Genomic DNA, 15,678 nt, shown 5'->3' with positions numbered 1-15,678 from the left:
CATTAATCTATATCCACTCTCCCTCATTTAAAATATTTATATCAATTAATAAATAGTTAAATACGATTAATATTTAATCCCACCCATATTCAATGAGTATTAAATAGTGTGATTACCAAAAGTTAATAAATATGGTTAGTAAATTACCAAAAATTAAATATTCTTATTAGTACGGTTAGTAAATTACCAAACATTAATAAATATTGTTATTAATTAACTCATTAACAACATTTTATAGAAATTGAAAACTCTTTAACTAATTTCTATAAAATTGAGAATTATATTTAACAATTATCAAAAAGTATAAAATTTTAGTTATTGTTATTATTATAATTAATAACCAAATACAAATGGGGAACAAAACATTATAATGTTAGAAAATGAAATTATTATTTAATTTATATTGAAAAGTAAAAGATAAATTAGTGTAATTTTGTTAGTAAACTACCAAATAAAAAAATATATTTAATAACAATTTAAAAAATTTTTTAATAAATCCCCATAGTTACACAAATGTAATAAATTTTTCAAAAAATTTCATAAAACTACATTTTTGTAAAATAACACTTTTGAAATTAAAAGATATAAAGTATTTGAAAGTTTATTTAAAATGCATTAAATAACTATTGAAAATTATTAGAATATTTTGGAAATTTTAGGAAATTTTATTAAATTTGATAGATTTTGGAAAACCATTGAAAATTTATATAATTTTCATCGCAAATTATTGAAAATTATTAAAGATAAATGACTAAGGGAAATGGAAAACTATAATTTGAACAAATAATTACACAAATTATTAAGATAAATTAGTATAATATTGAAAATAAGAAATTATTGGTTAGTTTATATTAGAAATTATAAGATAAATTAGTATAATTCTGTAAGTAAACCATTTAAAAAGAAAACAAATTATTTAATAAAAATTAAATAAATTTTCAAAATTACACAAGTACAATAAATTTTTCAAAATGTTCATAAAATTACATTTTTGAATATTAAAGACAATTTAGTGTACTTTTAGAAATTTACCATGTGGTTGATACTCAATATATCCTTTTGATCATTTCCATCATCAAATTGAATATTGGGTTGACGGGGATAGTGTTTTCAAAACTGGATCAAACCAGATGGTTAGACCGGAAAAATTGGGAACTGGACATTGTTTCACCTCAAAACCGCTTTTTGTCCAAAAACCGTTTATTTGGTTAGTGAACCGCTAAGTTGGGCGGTCGAACTGTCAACCCGAACAATAGTTTTTGGCATTTTTTTTGTTTTTCTAATTTTATTTGTTAGAGAGGGTCATCCATTCGGACCGAACAGTCAAACCGTTTGGCCCCAGAAAGGTTTCCTATCCGGTCCAATTTTAAAAACTTTGGACGGGGAGTGGGTGCCTTACCTTGAGCTTGGCTTGGTGTGCGGCATGGCCTGGCCCAAGGTCCACCCCATAGACTAGCCTGACCCACGACATGATATGGGCCCGTGCAGGCTCGAGCCATGGGCCGTGCCAAACTGACCCCCCAAATTATCCTAGAGGAGGGAGGCACGGCCCAGGACGCCTTGTGGGCCAACACAGCATGACTCACACTTTGTGTAGGCCACATGCGGGTCGAACGACCCAATTTACACCTCTACTTGAACCCGCCCAATATTGGGGACGGGGTAGGGAAATTCGAGGATTCTCCATTCTTGATGAGGAGTGGGGTGCCTTGCCCTTGAACTCGTCTGACATTGAGGAGTGGTTACCTTGCCCTGAACCCGCATGACACTAGGGACGGGGCGGGAATGGAGTAGAATGTCTTGATTGGGTGCTCTGCCCTGAACCCAGCCCGTTGTCATTCCTATATAATTGCTAATTATTAATGGAATTAATAAAAATGTTAGCTTTTATAATTATTTTTATTTATTTAAAATTAATCAAAATTTCATTTAAAAATAATAAAAAAGAATAAAATTTATTAAAATTACAACAAATTATTAATAGAACTAAATTTATCAAAAAATATTTGTTCATATTCAATTAACAATAATTATTTTTTTATAAAATCAACATTAAATAAAAAATAAAATTATTAAATCTTTTAGATTTTCTCGTGCACCACACGGGTCCCTACTAGTAACTTTTTATTTTTCGAAACTCACCTTCGTTAGTAAACCGTTAATGCTTTTTAACAAAAGTGTCCATGTCAGCATAAATAATAATTTTCATGACCAAATGCCCTTGAAAGTGAGTTAAAGGAAAATGTTTTTTTTTTCAGTTTTCAATTTTCTTGTTTTTTTGCATTTTTAGTGTTTTGTTATAATTTCCAATGTTTTTTATAATTTCTGTTTTTTTTTTTACATTTTCTATTTTCTACAATCTATAAATTTTCCTGTACTTTTTGTTATTTATTTGTAATTTCTGTTTTTTTCTATAATTTTTTGTTTTTTCTACAATTTTTATTTTCTGATTTTGTTTTTCAATTTCTACAGTTTCTATAATTTGAAAATATTTTTTATTTTTTTTGCAATTTCTATAATTTTTTATATTTTTTTGTAATTTCTATGTTTTTATGTATTTTATATTTGAAAATATTTTTTGAACTTTTCCTTTTTTTCATGTCTAAATGTTAAAATGGTAATATATTAACACTCGTTAATTTATTTAGTATATATTTTATATTTTTCTATGAAGGTTAAAATGGTAATATATTAACACCCATTAGTCTGTTTAACATCAAGTTAGTGACATGGTGAGTTTTAGACATTTTGAAAAGTTGTGGCGAGTTTAAGAGAAATGCTGAAAACTCATGGTGAGTTTTAGACAATTTCCCTAAAGACAATTTAGAAATTTACCATGTGCCTGATACTCAATATATTTTTCTAATCATTTTTGTCATCAAATTGAATATTGGGTTGATGGGGAGTGGGTGCCTTGCCTTGAACCTGCCTAATAGTAGGGATGGGGTGGAGTGTCTTTACTATGGGGCGGGGACAGGGATGGGGTGCCCTGTAATTGTTAATTATTAGTGAAATTAACAATTATTTTTATTGTTAACTATTAGTTTTCATTCCTATATAATTGTTAATTATTAGTGAAATTAATAAAAATGTTAGCTTTTGTATTTATTTTATTTATTTAAAGTCAATCAAAATTTCATTAAAAATAATGAAATTAATAACAATTATTAAAATTACTATAAATGATTAATAAAATTAAATTTATTAAAAAAATATTTGTTCATATTAAATTAACAATAATTATTTTCTGTAAATGAACATTAAATGAAAAATACAATTATTAAAATTTTAAATATTAACAATAAAGTTGAATATTTTTAGTTAATTAACAGCAAATTTTGATTATTAATTTATCAAATAATTAATAGTAAATAAAATTATTCAGTCTTTTATATTTCCCGTTGGGTCCCTACTAGTACAATATATTGAAAATAAATTTTATGAAGTTTGAACCAATGACTCTTTGGTAAAAACATTGAATTCATACCAACTTTACTAATAGATATGATATAAATCTCAAGCATATAGGCGGATTCATTTAATTTAAGTGAATCAAATTTGATTATATAAGAAGATCATGTAAGGGTAGATCCTTATTTGATATAATTATAATGAGGGTTTGAACTTGGGCAGGCTTAACGTGAGCCCCACTAGATCTAACTTGAGCTTGACCTTTTAGATTCCAAGCTAAACTTGGGCCAGAAAACTCAGGTCTGACTTGAACTCAGGATTGGCTAGGCTTAATCTAAGCCCAAGCCCAATGTGACCCGAACATTCTATACATGTATTTTGTGTATTTTTAGGTCAAAGTCATATTTAGTTTATATTACTAATAATACGCAGTAGATTGATAATTTTTAGATTAACTTATTAATAACATTCAATATCCAAATAAATCCAAATCCAAGCTAGGGATAAGATTCTTCTCATATCTAACTATTAATGAATCAAATTATAGATATAGGTATATCTAAACCATTTTTGCAACCACATTAACATGGGTTATATAAAGGGAGTGGCCTTGCTAGGGAACTAAGGGTTTCAAATGTTCTCCCAATGTTCCAACTTCCAATAACTGTCACTTTTTAATTGGTGAGTCATATTTTATCCCTAGAATATCTCTCCACGTTCCCAAAGCAAGGTCTTCTTATGTGAGGAAAACTGCAACTCAATGAGGGGGTATATGGGGATTGAAAGGGTACAGTAAGAAGGAAAAAAACCTGGCTGGTCAAGGGCTTCTTATTGATTTTGATTGTTTGGATGGGAAACAGAAGTTAAGTTCCACTTGTTGAGCCACATGATATGACAGACCACACTTAGCATTCCAAAAAGTCCTATAGTTTCTTTTGGTCTTTATGGGGTACATAGACCTGCAACCCTAGATTTTATACGCAATTTAGTGTTATAAGAACAGTTCAGTCACCTTTCAGTAAAGATCCAAGGAGAAGTTCACCAATAAACTCCTACAAATATAAAATATTAAAAGTATTCTTACCTTCTTTGGTTAATTAATTAACTAATTCATAAGATTTCCTAGTTTTCACTTTTCACATGTCATGTGGAAGGAAATAAGAAGATATATAGACACCCTCGTTGATGGCAACTGGAATGAATGACTAATTTAAACTTTTTGTTCTATTTGCTAGTTGTCTGGATCAACCTTACCCATTAGCTGGTTACAAGACATTTTGATGGAGACTCTTTCTTTTCTTTTTCCTGGTATTATTATTTCTTGTTTTTGGAGTATTAATCCTAATTATTGGTTAAACAGTACCCACAATGAATGGTTTTATTTGCTTGTTTTCTAGCTAAAGAAAAAAATATATCTTATAACTTGCCACGTGTCTATTTATTGAGCATCTGGGTCAAGATTAGGATGCATGAGACACAACAATAGTTGATTCCATTGCATCTCAAACCAAAGTAATAAATGACTACTCGACTAATGTTTTCCAGTCATCCTTCATCCTTGACCCAGACTTGAACCGGTGGATTGATGATCCAGAAATCCAGACAGCTAATTTGGCCTTGGGGTTCGGTTGAATCACCCAACCCGTCACTTGGCCAGCTTGTGTGGTCAACGCCCGGTTTATTAATTTTAACCATTGTGTTGGAACAACGGAGTGTTTCGAAATCGCAAAGTGACTTGTTTGGCAGGGAGTAACATTTTTAAAGTGTTTTGGTTTTTTAATAGAAACTTCTTGCAATGACAACGGAGAAAAGTGTTTTACTTTTTCGTTTCCCAATGTATTCACGTGGAGGTAAATTGTATGGTACTAGTAGTACGTGTAGTAGTAGCAAATCACTTTCGCAGTAAATGCAGTATTTCCGTATCGGTGTTTTCGTTTCGTATAAACCGGCAACAACAATTAATGGCAAGTCTCAGACGGCCAGAAGAACAAGTTTCCAATAATTATGGTTTTGTGCTGGTACAGTGAAGAGAGAGTGAGACTGTGAGAGAGAGAGCAAATGATTAGCGTAAAAACTTGAGTCAAAACCCAAACTAAGAGGCGAAAGAAGCGTAAAGATTCGAGAAAGCAGAGAGAAACTTGATTTATAAAAAAAAGTGTGTGTGGGGTCAAAACAAGGAAATTTACAGCTAAAAGTCTGCAATATTTCATCACTCTCTTCTCTCATCATTGGTCGTGATAGAGATTAATTATTTTTTGACGCTTCGCTTTGGTTGTGTCGGTGGAGTTTTTTCTTTTTCTTTTTCTATTTTCCAAGAAGCTGTTCGTGAAAATGGTGTAGAGAGGAGTTGGTGTGACATTGGCACTTGGCAGCTGTATGCACCTGAGGTTTAACTCAGTTTTTTGTTCTTGTTTTTTTTTTTTTTCCCTGATGGCGATATGTTAAAGAAGGAAAGAATAGTTTTCAAGGAAAAAAATCGGGTTTTTTATCTGGGTTTTCAAGGAGAGTGGCAGATGAACAATGGAGGCCGCTGCAGGTTTAGTTGCAGGCTCCTACAACAGGAATGAACTAGTCGTCATCCGTCGGGAAGGAGAATGTGGGGTAAGTGTTCTTTGATTTGCTCTGGTTTTTCAGATCCAGCATTACTGGTTGGGTGTTTAACCTTTGAAGAATTTGGAAATTTTAAGCTTTTGGGTTTTCTTTCTTGTTGTTGTTGTTGTTGTTGCAGCCGAAGCCACTGCAGACACTGGTTGGTCAAACCTGCCAGATTTGTGGGGATGATGTTGGTCTTAATGTTGATGGAGAGCTCTTCGTTGCCTGCAACGAATGTGCCTTTCCAATCTGCAGGACTTGCTACGAGTACGAGAGGAGAGAAGGAAACCAGGTCTGTCCACAGTGCAAAACTCGATTCAAACGTCTCAAGGGTGAGCTCTGCTACTAGTTCTGCAATTCCTTTTTGTCTTCTTCGTTTTGGTATCTTGTTGTTCAAAGAAATTTGGAATTTCCAGGGTCTGCTAGAGTGGCGGGCGATGAAGAAGAAGATGATATCGACGACCTTGAGAATGAATTTAATTTCGCTGGGAGGGATAAGCGGGATATACAGTACCTTTCGGAGGCTATGCTTCAGGGGCAAATGGCCTATGGCCGAGCTGGGGATGCTGACATGCCTCAAGCAGTTCAAACAACGACCCAACTTCCTCTGTTGACCAACGGCCAGATGGTACCAGTTTCCTCTGTTACCAATGATCCAACTTCGTCAGCTCTGCAAATTTCTTTTTCCTTTTTTTATCAAACATACTAACACGCACATATTGTCTTAGTTGAATGAATTTCTTTGCTAGTCTATCTTCTCCTAGTGTTGATACAGAACTGTTTCTTATAGAATCTGGGCTGTTGTAGGTTGACGATATCCCTCCTGAACAGCATGCTTTGGTCCCATCTTTCATGGCCAATGGAGGGAGAAGCCATCCACTTCCTTTCTCAGATCCTAGCGTACCAGGTGCTTTGATCTACCCTTTGAACTGCATCTATTTGTGTTCTTTTAGCTGAGTTTATTAGCCATAGGGTGACTTGCTATTTATTTATTTTTTCATTCCTGAGCTGCGACGCTCTTCTTTGTTAAGATACACCTTGAAAGTTTTCATTTTCTTTCATTTGCAGTTCAACCCAGATCTATGGATCCGTCCAAGGACTTGGCTGCATATGGTTATGGAAGTGTGGCTTGGAAGGAAAGGATGGAGAATTGGAAGCAAAGGCAAGAGAAACTACAGGTCATGAAGAATGAAAACGGTGGCAAGGATTGGGACAATGACGGTGATGGGCCAGATCTTCCCCTGTAAGTGCTCAAAAAAAAAAAAAAACGCTCTCTAGTATCTGAAAGAAAAAGTCACTGGAAAATTGGTGATGATGTTATTGTTTTATATTCAGTTGCATAATTTTGGACATCTCAATGGAAAATTAATTCATTACAGAGCTTCTATATCATCTGAAATTAGATAATTCAGTGATAATAAGATGATACCTGATATTGTGGAATTATCTTACTGTCTTTCCTTGATGATAAATTGATTGGATTGTCAAGGAGTTGGTTTGCTTAAAGCAACTTGTTTTTGTACTCGACTACTCCCTGCATTATGATACCTTATGCCTGTATATGCCTAATCTACCAGCGTCACACACAGTATGTAGCCAATACAACATCAAGTACCTATGTTAAAACATGTTTTAACAAATCATAACATAAAAAATCATAGTTAATTAAATTAGCAAGAGATATGTATTGAGAAATGGCTTTCAGCTTAAAAAATAGATATAAAGCGTGATGTAAACATATTAAATGGGCCACTCATACCTGTGCTCCATGTTCTGGATCTTGGAAAATGGAGGGTTATATTCCTATTTCCTATATCCATGTCTGTTTTAGTATCTGTATGTGACTTCATAGCTCCTGCAAGCTTTCAAACTCTTTAAAATCTTAAGTAATGCTATTATATTTTTAAACTGTAAGTGTTAATCATAGGAATTAACACTTTTTCCTTTCACTTTATCTCAAATTCTTTTTCCATTAACTAAAAATGTTTTTTTATTAATCGCTGTTAATCTTTGAAAGCTAACTTTAATTCTTTAATGTACTCCAATTGCTTGATTATAGTATTGGACTTCCCTTGTACATATTACTTCTTTCTATCATTAGCTGAAAACTGTAATGACCTTGCTTTGTTATGGTTCTTTAACTTCTATTTGTCAGAATGGATGGAGCTAGACAACCGTTATCAAGAAAATTGCCTATTCCATCAAGTCAAATTAACCCCTATCGAATGATCATCATAATCCGGCTTGTAGTTCTTGGGTTCTTTCTTCATTACCGTGTCACAAATCCAGTAAATGATGCATATCCATTGTGGCTCATATCTGTGATATGCGAGATTTGGTTTGCCATTTCATGGATCCTGGATCAGTTTCCAAAGTGGCTCCCAATTGATCGGGAAACCTATCTAGATCGGCTATCCTTAAGGTAGTGTTCAGTTAAATTCACCGGACTTGATTTTTTTTTTCTTGAATGCCCAGCAATATATTCAAAAAGTTATAATTTGTGATTGTTTTTGCAGGTATGAGAAAGAAGGCCAGCCTTCTCAACTCTCTTCGGTTGATATATTTGTGAGTACGGTGGATCCATTAAAAGAGCCTCCTCTGGTTACTGCAAACACAGTTCTATCCATTCTTGCTGTGGACTACCCTGTCGACAAAGTTTCTTGCTATGTATCAGATGATGGTGCTGCCATGCTGACATTTGAAGCATTATCAGAAACATCTGAATTTGCAAGGAAGTGGGTCCCTTTCTGCAAGAAATTCAATATTGAACCTAGGGCACCCGAGTGGTATTTTGCTCAGAAAATTGATTACCTTAAAGATAAGGTCCTAACTTCATTCATCAAAGAGCGAAGGGCTATGAAGGTAATGAAGTCACAGTTAAATCCAGTTATTAACCACACCATACTTGTTGCTTTGTTGGTGAGTGGTTAATATAATAAAATATTTTGGATTGGACTTGCAGAGAGAATATGAAGAGTTCAAAGTTCGGATCAATGCTTTGGTTGCGAAGGCTCAAAAGGTACCAGAAGAAGGGTGGACAATGCAGGATGGAACTCCATGGCCTGGAAATAATGTCCGAGATCATCCTGGCATGATTCAGGTAAAGATGTGGAGTTTTAATACTCAATCCCAGATTTTATCGAGTCTGCTTTCTAATATTTCTTTTGTGATCCGCACTTCAGGTCTTTCTAGGACAAAGTGGGGGACATGACACAGAGGGAAATGAACTTCCTCGCTTAGTTTATGTCTCTAGAGAGAAGAGACCAGGATTTAATCACCACAAAAAGGCTGGTGCCATGAATGCTTTGGTAAGTGACCAATAAACAGCCGATTGTTTTCATTTATTGTTATGAGACTGATAGAAATGTTTTATTTCTTTTTTGTTGGGTAACTTGTCTAATAAACCAGGTCAGGGTCTCTGCTGTGCTCACCAATGCACCTTATCTATTAAACTTGGATTGTGATCACTACATTAATAACAGCAAGGCTCTCAGAGAGGCAATGTGTTTCATGATGGATCCACTATTGGGAAAGAAAGTGTGTTATGTGCAATTCCCACAAAGGTTTGATGGCATTGATAAGCATGACAGATATGCCAACAGGAACATTGTATTCTTTGATGTGAGTTGCATTGTCCAGTCTTATAATTTGCTTTCTTAGTCTTTCTTTGTGTTCACATAGAATGTATAGTTGCAGCTTTCTATGATGAAACTAATGGATAAGTTTCCTGCACCAGATTAACATGAAGGGTCTGGATGGGATTCAAGGGCCCATTTATGTTGGGACTGGATGTGCGTTTAGAAGGCAAGCTCTGTATGGTTATGATGCTCCAAAGACAAAGAAGCCACCCACAAGGACATGCAATTGTTGGCCAAAGTGGTGCTGCTGTGGATGCTGTTGTTCTGGGAAGAGGAAGAAGAAGACAACAAAGCCTAAATCTGATAAGAAAAAGAGGGGTTTTAGGAGGGAAGATGCGGGGCTACCTGTTCTTGCTTTGGAGAGTATTGAAGAGAGCATTGGAGGTAAAAAGTTTTTCTTATTTAATGGCAGTTACATCATTCTTCTTTTTCTCATTAAACTTCAAAGTTTACATTTAGATTCATATATTATTTTTTAGTTTCTTCCTCTTGAAGATTATGTGCAAATAATTATTTGGTGCACTGTTTGAGGACTTTATAATATACTTCAATTGTCACATTTTATCTTATGGTCAGTCTGAGCTTTATCGGTCATTGGAAAAATTAGTGGTGTTGGCCAATCTCTTTCAAAATGTCTGCCTATTTTAATTGAAGAAGACAAGTATTTGCTCGTTAAGTCATGCATGAAGCTTTCTGAAGATTCTATTTACACAATTACACATCTCAACTTTGTTACTGACTAGAGCAAATCTATGTTGCAAATTGTCAGTTGAATTGGTTTTCCAGTTGCCCGTTCAAGCACCGCTGAATGTTTGATTGACTTGGGTATTACCGTTTTCATGCCAAAAAACAGGATTCTAAGACCTATCCAGGATAATAAAGATAGGCTAGAGGGATGTATGATTTTGTCAAATAATGTTAAAGAACACCATGTATTTGCACATTTGAAGTTCAAGCTATGAATTCATTTTAGCTGCATGTAGTTCATAGTTGAATCATGTTTCTTTTCCTTTTTACCAATTCCTGTCAGTTCTGGTTCTGTTCATCCCATTTCCCTCCCATATTGGGTATTGCATCTATCATATGGTGATAATCGTGTTCCCTTACTTTGTTGGACTTTTATATTCAGCAGTTGAGAGTGAGAAGTCAGCTGTGACATCTGAGCAGAAGTTGGAAAAGAAGTTTGGACAATCTCCTGTGTTTGTTGCATCCACCTTGCTTGAAGATGGTGGTTCATTGAAAAGTGCAAGCCCTGCTTCTCTGCTGAAAGAAGCCATTCACGTAATCAGTTGTGGCTATGAGGACAAGACAGATTGGGGAAAAGAGGTAAGCTTACTGGTTGACTGCTTCTTGACTTCTCTATATACAGTTCTCTCTTTTCAGAGTTCTTTCGACCCTCCACTAAGCATATTTTTCATCAGGTTGGTTGGATCTATGGTTCCGTTACAGAAGATATCCTTACAGGTTTTAAGATGCACTGCCATGGATGGCAATCAATATATTGTATCCCATCAAGGCCAGCATTTAAGGGATCTGCACCCATCAATCTCTCCGATCGTCTGCACCAGGTCCTTCGGTGGGCTCTGGGCTCTGTAGAAATTTTCTTGAGCAGGCACTGTCCTCTATGGTATGGATATGGGGGTGGTTTGAAATGGCTGGAGCGTCTATCTTACATAAATGCTACCGTCTATCCATGGACTTCCATTCCTCTACTGGCATACTGTACCTTACCCGCTGTGTGCTTGCTTACTGGCAAATTTATCACTCCAGAGGTATAAAACTAATCAATATGCTACTGACAAGAAACACCTTGACTTTATGTCACTGGTCCTTACAAATTTCTATTTCATTTCTTCTGCAGCTTAGCAATGTTGCTAGCTTATGGTTTCTGTCACTTTTCATCTGTATCTTTGCTACAAGCATCCTTGAAATGAGATGGAGTGGTGTAGGTATTGATGACTGGTGGAGGAATGAGCAATTTTGGGTCATAGGAGGTGTTTCTGCACATCTTTTTGCAGTCTTCCAGGGACTTCTGAAGGTTTTGGCTGGTATAGATACCAATTTCACTGTTACGTCAAAGGCAGGGGATGATGAAGAATTCTCAGAGCTATACATGTTCAAGTGGACCACGCTGCTCATCCCTCCTACAACATTACTACTAATAAATATTATAGGAGTGGTTGCTGGCATCTCAAATGCAATAAACAATGGTTATGAGTCATGGGGTCCTTTGTTTGGTAGGCTCTTTTTTGCCTTCTGGGTGATTGTCCACCTCTATCCCTTCCTCAAGGGTCTATTGGGCCGGCAGAATAGAACTCCCACAATTATTATTGTATGGTCTATTCTTCTTGCCTCAATCTTCTCCCTTCTGTGGGTCCGCATTGATCCATTCTTGGCCAAGTCGGATGGCCCTATACTGGAGGATTGTGGATTGGACTGTAATTGACAGGTCGCTGAGGAGTAGGCCCTATGTTCTTATTAAAGATGACACTCTGGAGTTTAATGATCATGTTCTTTTCAGCATAATGAGACAAACGGAGATGGACATTTACAAAAGGGAGTTTGGTTTAGTGGCAGTCTGCAATCTGTAGTTACACATGTGGATTGTGTTGGTGCAATTTTGGAGGACTTGTCTTTATGGCTACTTCTGATGAAGGAAATCCAAGAGGGTAGTATCTCAGCTTGCTGCAAATATATAAGTTTATCATTTCCTTGGATGTTATTTAGCAGTTGTTGAGCAGTGTGTTTCTTGATTCTTTATTGGTTTAGTTGGTGAAAGAGGGGAACAGTGAAGGGTAGATTACATTGTTACTATGTGATATTGAAGTTTGATTTGGCTATCTCTACATTGTTCTTCTTTACAATAAGGGTGGGATTTTTCCTGAAAAACATGTAACAAAGATGGAGATCTTGGAGGTGAATAAGTCACCAAAGACATGATGTTTTAGTAGCAATAGTGAAACTACAATTGGTTTACAGTGATGATGATAGTTTGGCTGGAGCCAGCAATCCAGCGAAATGCTTTTGATAGAGAGGGGTTTATACATAATAGAATGTGCTATCCCCTTCGGGTTGTCCAAATTCTTAGTAGGACAATATTTAATTTTTTCTTGGTGGTAGCATTTGCCGCCTATCATTCATGGAAGTAGCAGTCTGCATCTCCCATGGAAGCTACCTGCTTAAAGAAGTCTGCATATCCACCCTCCTGGAAGCCGATTGGAATTCAACCAAAATTTATACCCCACTTAGAATTGGCATGAGCCATAGCTGTGCAAATCAGTCTCGAAGGAGGGCTGCTTGTAAGGACAAGCAATCTATGAACCACAGGTTATCATTACAAGAATGGATATCTTTACAGTAGTGAAGAGTATGTTGAAAGTTTAGTTTTACTTTATTACCTTAGAGGTTGTTGAGTTGGCATTAGATGGATTCATTTGCTTTTCTTTTATTTGTTTCTCTTTCTTCTAGAAAAATAGGGAAGAAGAGAAACGTTTCTTGAAGTGATCATTTATTTCCTTGTCTTTGTTATGTCGAGAAAAAATAAATATACAATGTTACAGCATATTGATGTGACTCTAGTATTTGTGGTTGGGGACAGGATCAGTTGGCTATCGTCTCCCAGAAGACTGTATTTTACTAGGAATTTCTCAAATGCTTCCTTTAGTTCCTCTGGTTTATTCTGCAAACAAGTTCCATTTAGTTCCAGTGTTGTATCTTCAATGGTTCACTCAAATTTTACTTGATCGGGACAATTTATATAAGTTTATACTTGAGAGTCGAACCAACAAATTAAAGACTTTGTATTTAGATATTTATCAACCCTTACGTGTTCATATCAGTGCATCAATCCCTCAATTTGGGTCATGTTGGTCTGATATAAAAGGAAACATAGGAATGGATCTGAGATATCGGGATTCAATGAGTAAGCGTTGAGTTTTCAAATAAAAAGAACAAAAAGAAGTATTGGATTAACATCAATGATTATACTGCAACTTTCAATGAGTAAGCATTTGAAGTTTAATTATTCATTGAATTCGCAAAAATCACATACAATTCTCAGCTACTTACATGACACAAACAGAGGAATCAAACAAGAAGGCCGACGGCCATAAGAAACCTAGTTGTAGTGTATTTACAGGAGAAAAATCGAGACACTAGATCAAAAACTCATTAAAGAGCTACTTTATTAAAAGAGACAGAAGATACTATCCTTCAGCTTCTACTGAACTATAGATACCCTCGTCCCTCCATCCATTCAGTGATTTCAGTGAAACCCTAGTGGAGCAGGAATTTCCCTCAGCTCCTGTCCTTGGAAGTGTATGTCCTGCAATTCCAATATAAACAAATCAATCAATCAAATGCATCTGCAAAGAGGTAGCTGATATCCCCAAAAAGAGAAAAACCAAGAAACAGTAAAAAAGGAAGAAGAGATGATTACCGATGCAAAGTGGTTGACGTCACGGTGATGCGCCTCGTCGGCTCTTACGGCCAGCACGACATCCCGGAGAGTAGAGTCCGGTGGCAGATGCCAGTAGTCGATGGCGATCGCTGGGGCAGGGACGTTCTCGATGTTGCCTTTGTCCAATTCCTTGAGAAACTCGGTGTACGAGTGAATGGCCTCCTCCTCCAGGTAGCCGACAGCACGGTGTGCGAGTTTCGGCGAGATCAAGTAAGCAAGGAAGTAGGCGTTGAAGAAGATGCCTTGAACTGTGAAGACCAGAGCTCGCTCGTACCACTTCGGTTGAGACACTTCCATGAATGTCATCAGGTGCATTCGCTCGTTCTCTGCTTCTTCCAACAGAGCCTTAATCCAACCCCCACTATGCTCGAATCGCCTTAGTGATTTGCAGTGCAACAGCATCCCTGCCACCATGCCCGGTACTGCTGCCACGGTCTCTAGCATCATTGCCCGACACCCGTATCGCCTCTGTAACAGAAGAAAAATTAAGATCAAAGTTAAGGGTATTTTCGTCTTCTAAATGTTCTATGATGCCGGGAAAAGTGGGTACCTGAAAGAAAAGGTCGGTTGGGTATCGGAGAGTTTTGACAGTCCAGTAAGCCATTTTGTCTAGGAACTTGTTCGGTTCGTGATGCTTCTTCAGATCGATTGACAGGTCCGCTTGGTAGGTCTCCCATGGCTGTTTCCAAATTATCGAAATACCCACTTTAACATTCACTTTTTACAAAATTATATTAAATGGAAAAAATTGTTTATTTTCTTTCTATGATACGTCAGCCCCATAACCGGAATGATATTAGACACGTGGCACTTATGACCTTTAAGCCCAAGATATGTTGCCACGTGGGCATTGGAGGGGGGGCGGTAGGGGTGTAGGACTGTAGGGCACCGAACCGACTACATTGGAAACGTTGAAATACGTACCCGAAAGGAGTTCCACCTCCAAACCGTGCCGTCCTCCTTGGTGACCTTGGAGGGAACTAGCCCCCAGTAACTTACGATTGGCTTCGGCTTGTCACTGGGGCTACCGGAAGTGCCACCGGTTGAATCGGTCTGTAGCCCGTTCCGCGTTTGTTCATCTCCACCCAAAGCTCCGGTGCTCCCATTCCGTACCCCCAACACCGGAAGCCTGATCGACGCCACGCTCGTCCTTGCCGGTGCAGCGTAGAGGAAACTGGTAGTCCCGGTGAGGAGCGGCTCGCTGGTGACCAGACGGGAGGTGGTCGCCGTGGAGAAGAGGCGTGGAGCCAGCTGCATCAGCAGCGGTCCGACCATCTTCGAACCCTTCATCATTGAGAAGACACTTGGAGAAATCAAAACCAAAGTCGAAGAATCGAAGCGTAGGAAGGAGAAAAGAAGGTTGGTTGATCGCAGAAGGGAGAAACTTTCTGAAGCTTTTGTTATTGAAAGATGGTGATTGGTTCTGGTTGAAATGAGGGTTTATATAGGCAGTACCAGCACGAGGCTCGTGGGACTTTCTCCATTATAATTAAATAATCTTAATCACGAACTTGAGTTGTAAAAGCATTTTGGCATCACATCATCTGACGACGTGGCAGTCATAAGTGTGCTCGTCAC

At 36.8% G+C, this 15,678-nt stretch overlaps 2 protein-coding genes across 3 annotated transcripts; one reads left to right on the top strand and one right to left on the bottom strand.

The window, feature by feature from the left end:
• Positions 1-5,631: 5,631 nt before the first annotated feature.
• LOC104596339 (putative cellulose synthase A catalytic subunit 3 [UDP-forming]) lies at positions 5,632-13,203 on the top strand. 2 transcript variants are annotated; one of them, XM_010257430.3, is made up of 14 exons: positions 5,632-6,012; positions 6,140-6,335; positions 6,420-6,631; positions 6,811-6,910; positions 7,072-7,246; positions 8,159-8,425; positions 8,520-8,865; positions 8,966-9,103; positions 9,186-9,311; positions 9,412-9,624; positions 9,740-10,025; positions 10,774-10,967; positions 11,063-11,413; positions 11,503-13,203. In XM_010257430.3, the coding sequence occupies exons 1-14, from the start codon at positions 5,932-5,934 to the stop codon at positions 12,085-12,087; spliced, it is 3,270 nt and encodes a 1,089-aa protein (XP_010255732.1). In that variant the 5' UTR covers positions 5,632-5,931; the 3' UTR covers positions 12,088-13,203. The 2 variants fall into 2 exon arrangements, with proteins under 2 accessions (XP_010255732.1, XP_010255731.1); XM_010257429.3 differs by having other exon boundaries at positions 10,771-10,967.
• A 599-nt stretch (positions 13,204-13,802) lies between these two features.
• LOC104596340 (ubiquinol oxidase 2, mitochondrial-like) lies at positions 13,803-15,471 on the bottom strand. Its single transcript, NM_001302853.1, is given in 4 exon segments — positions 13,803-13,965; positions 14,080-14,568; positions 14,651-14,779; positions 15,025-15,471. Coding segments are annotated over 4 exon segments (1,047 nt in total). The 5' UTR covers positions 15,394-15,471; the 3' UTR covers positions 13,803-13,905.
• Positions 15,472-15,678: the final 207 nt, after the last annotated feature.

Source organism: Nelumbo nucifera, chromosome 1 (assembly GCF_055504915.1).
Source record: "Nelumbo nucifera cultivar China Antique chromosome 1, China Antique-T2T, whole genome shotgun sequence".
Classification (NCBI taxonomy): domain Eukaryota; kingdom Viridiplantae; phylum Streptophyta; class Magnoliopsida; order Proteales; family Nelumbonaceae; genus Nelumbo; species Nelumbo nucifera.
This window is presented reverse-complemented; position numbering and strand designations above follow the sequence as displayed.

Coding starts and splice junctions, on each gene's coding strand:
- LOC104596339 (XM_010257429.3), top strand. CDS start 5,932: ATGGAGGCCGCTGCAGGTTTAGTTGCAGGCTCCTACAACAGGAATGAA. Junction 6,013..6,139: donor GTCGGGAAGGAGAATGTGGG/GTAAGTGTTCTT, acceptor TTGTTGTTGCAG/CCGAAGCCACTGCAGACACT. Junction 6,911..7,071: donor CTCAGATCCTAGCGTACCAG/GTGCTTTGATCT, acceptor TTTCATTTGCAG/TTCAACCCAGATCTATGGAT.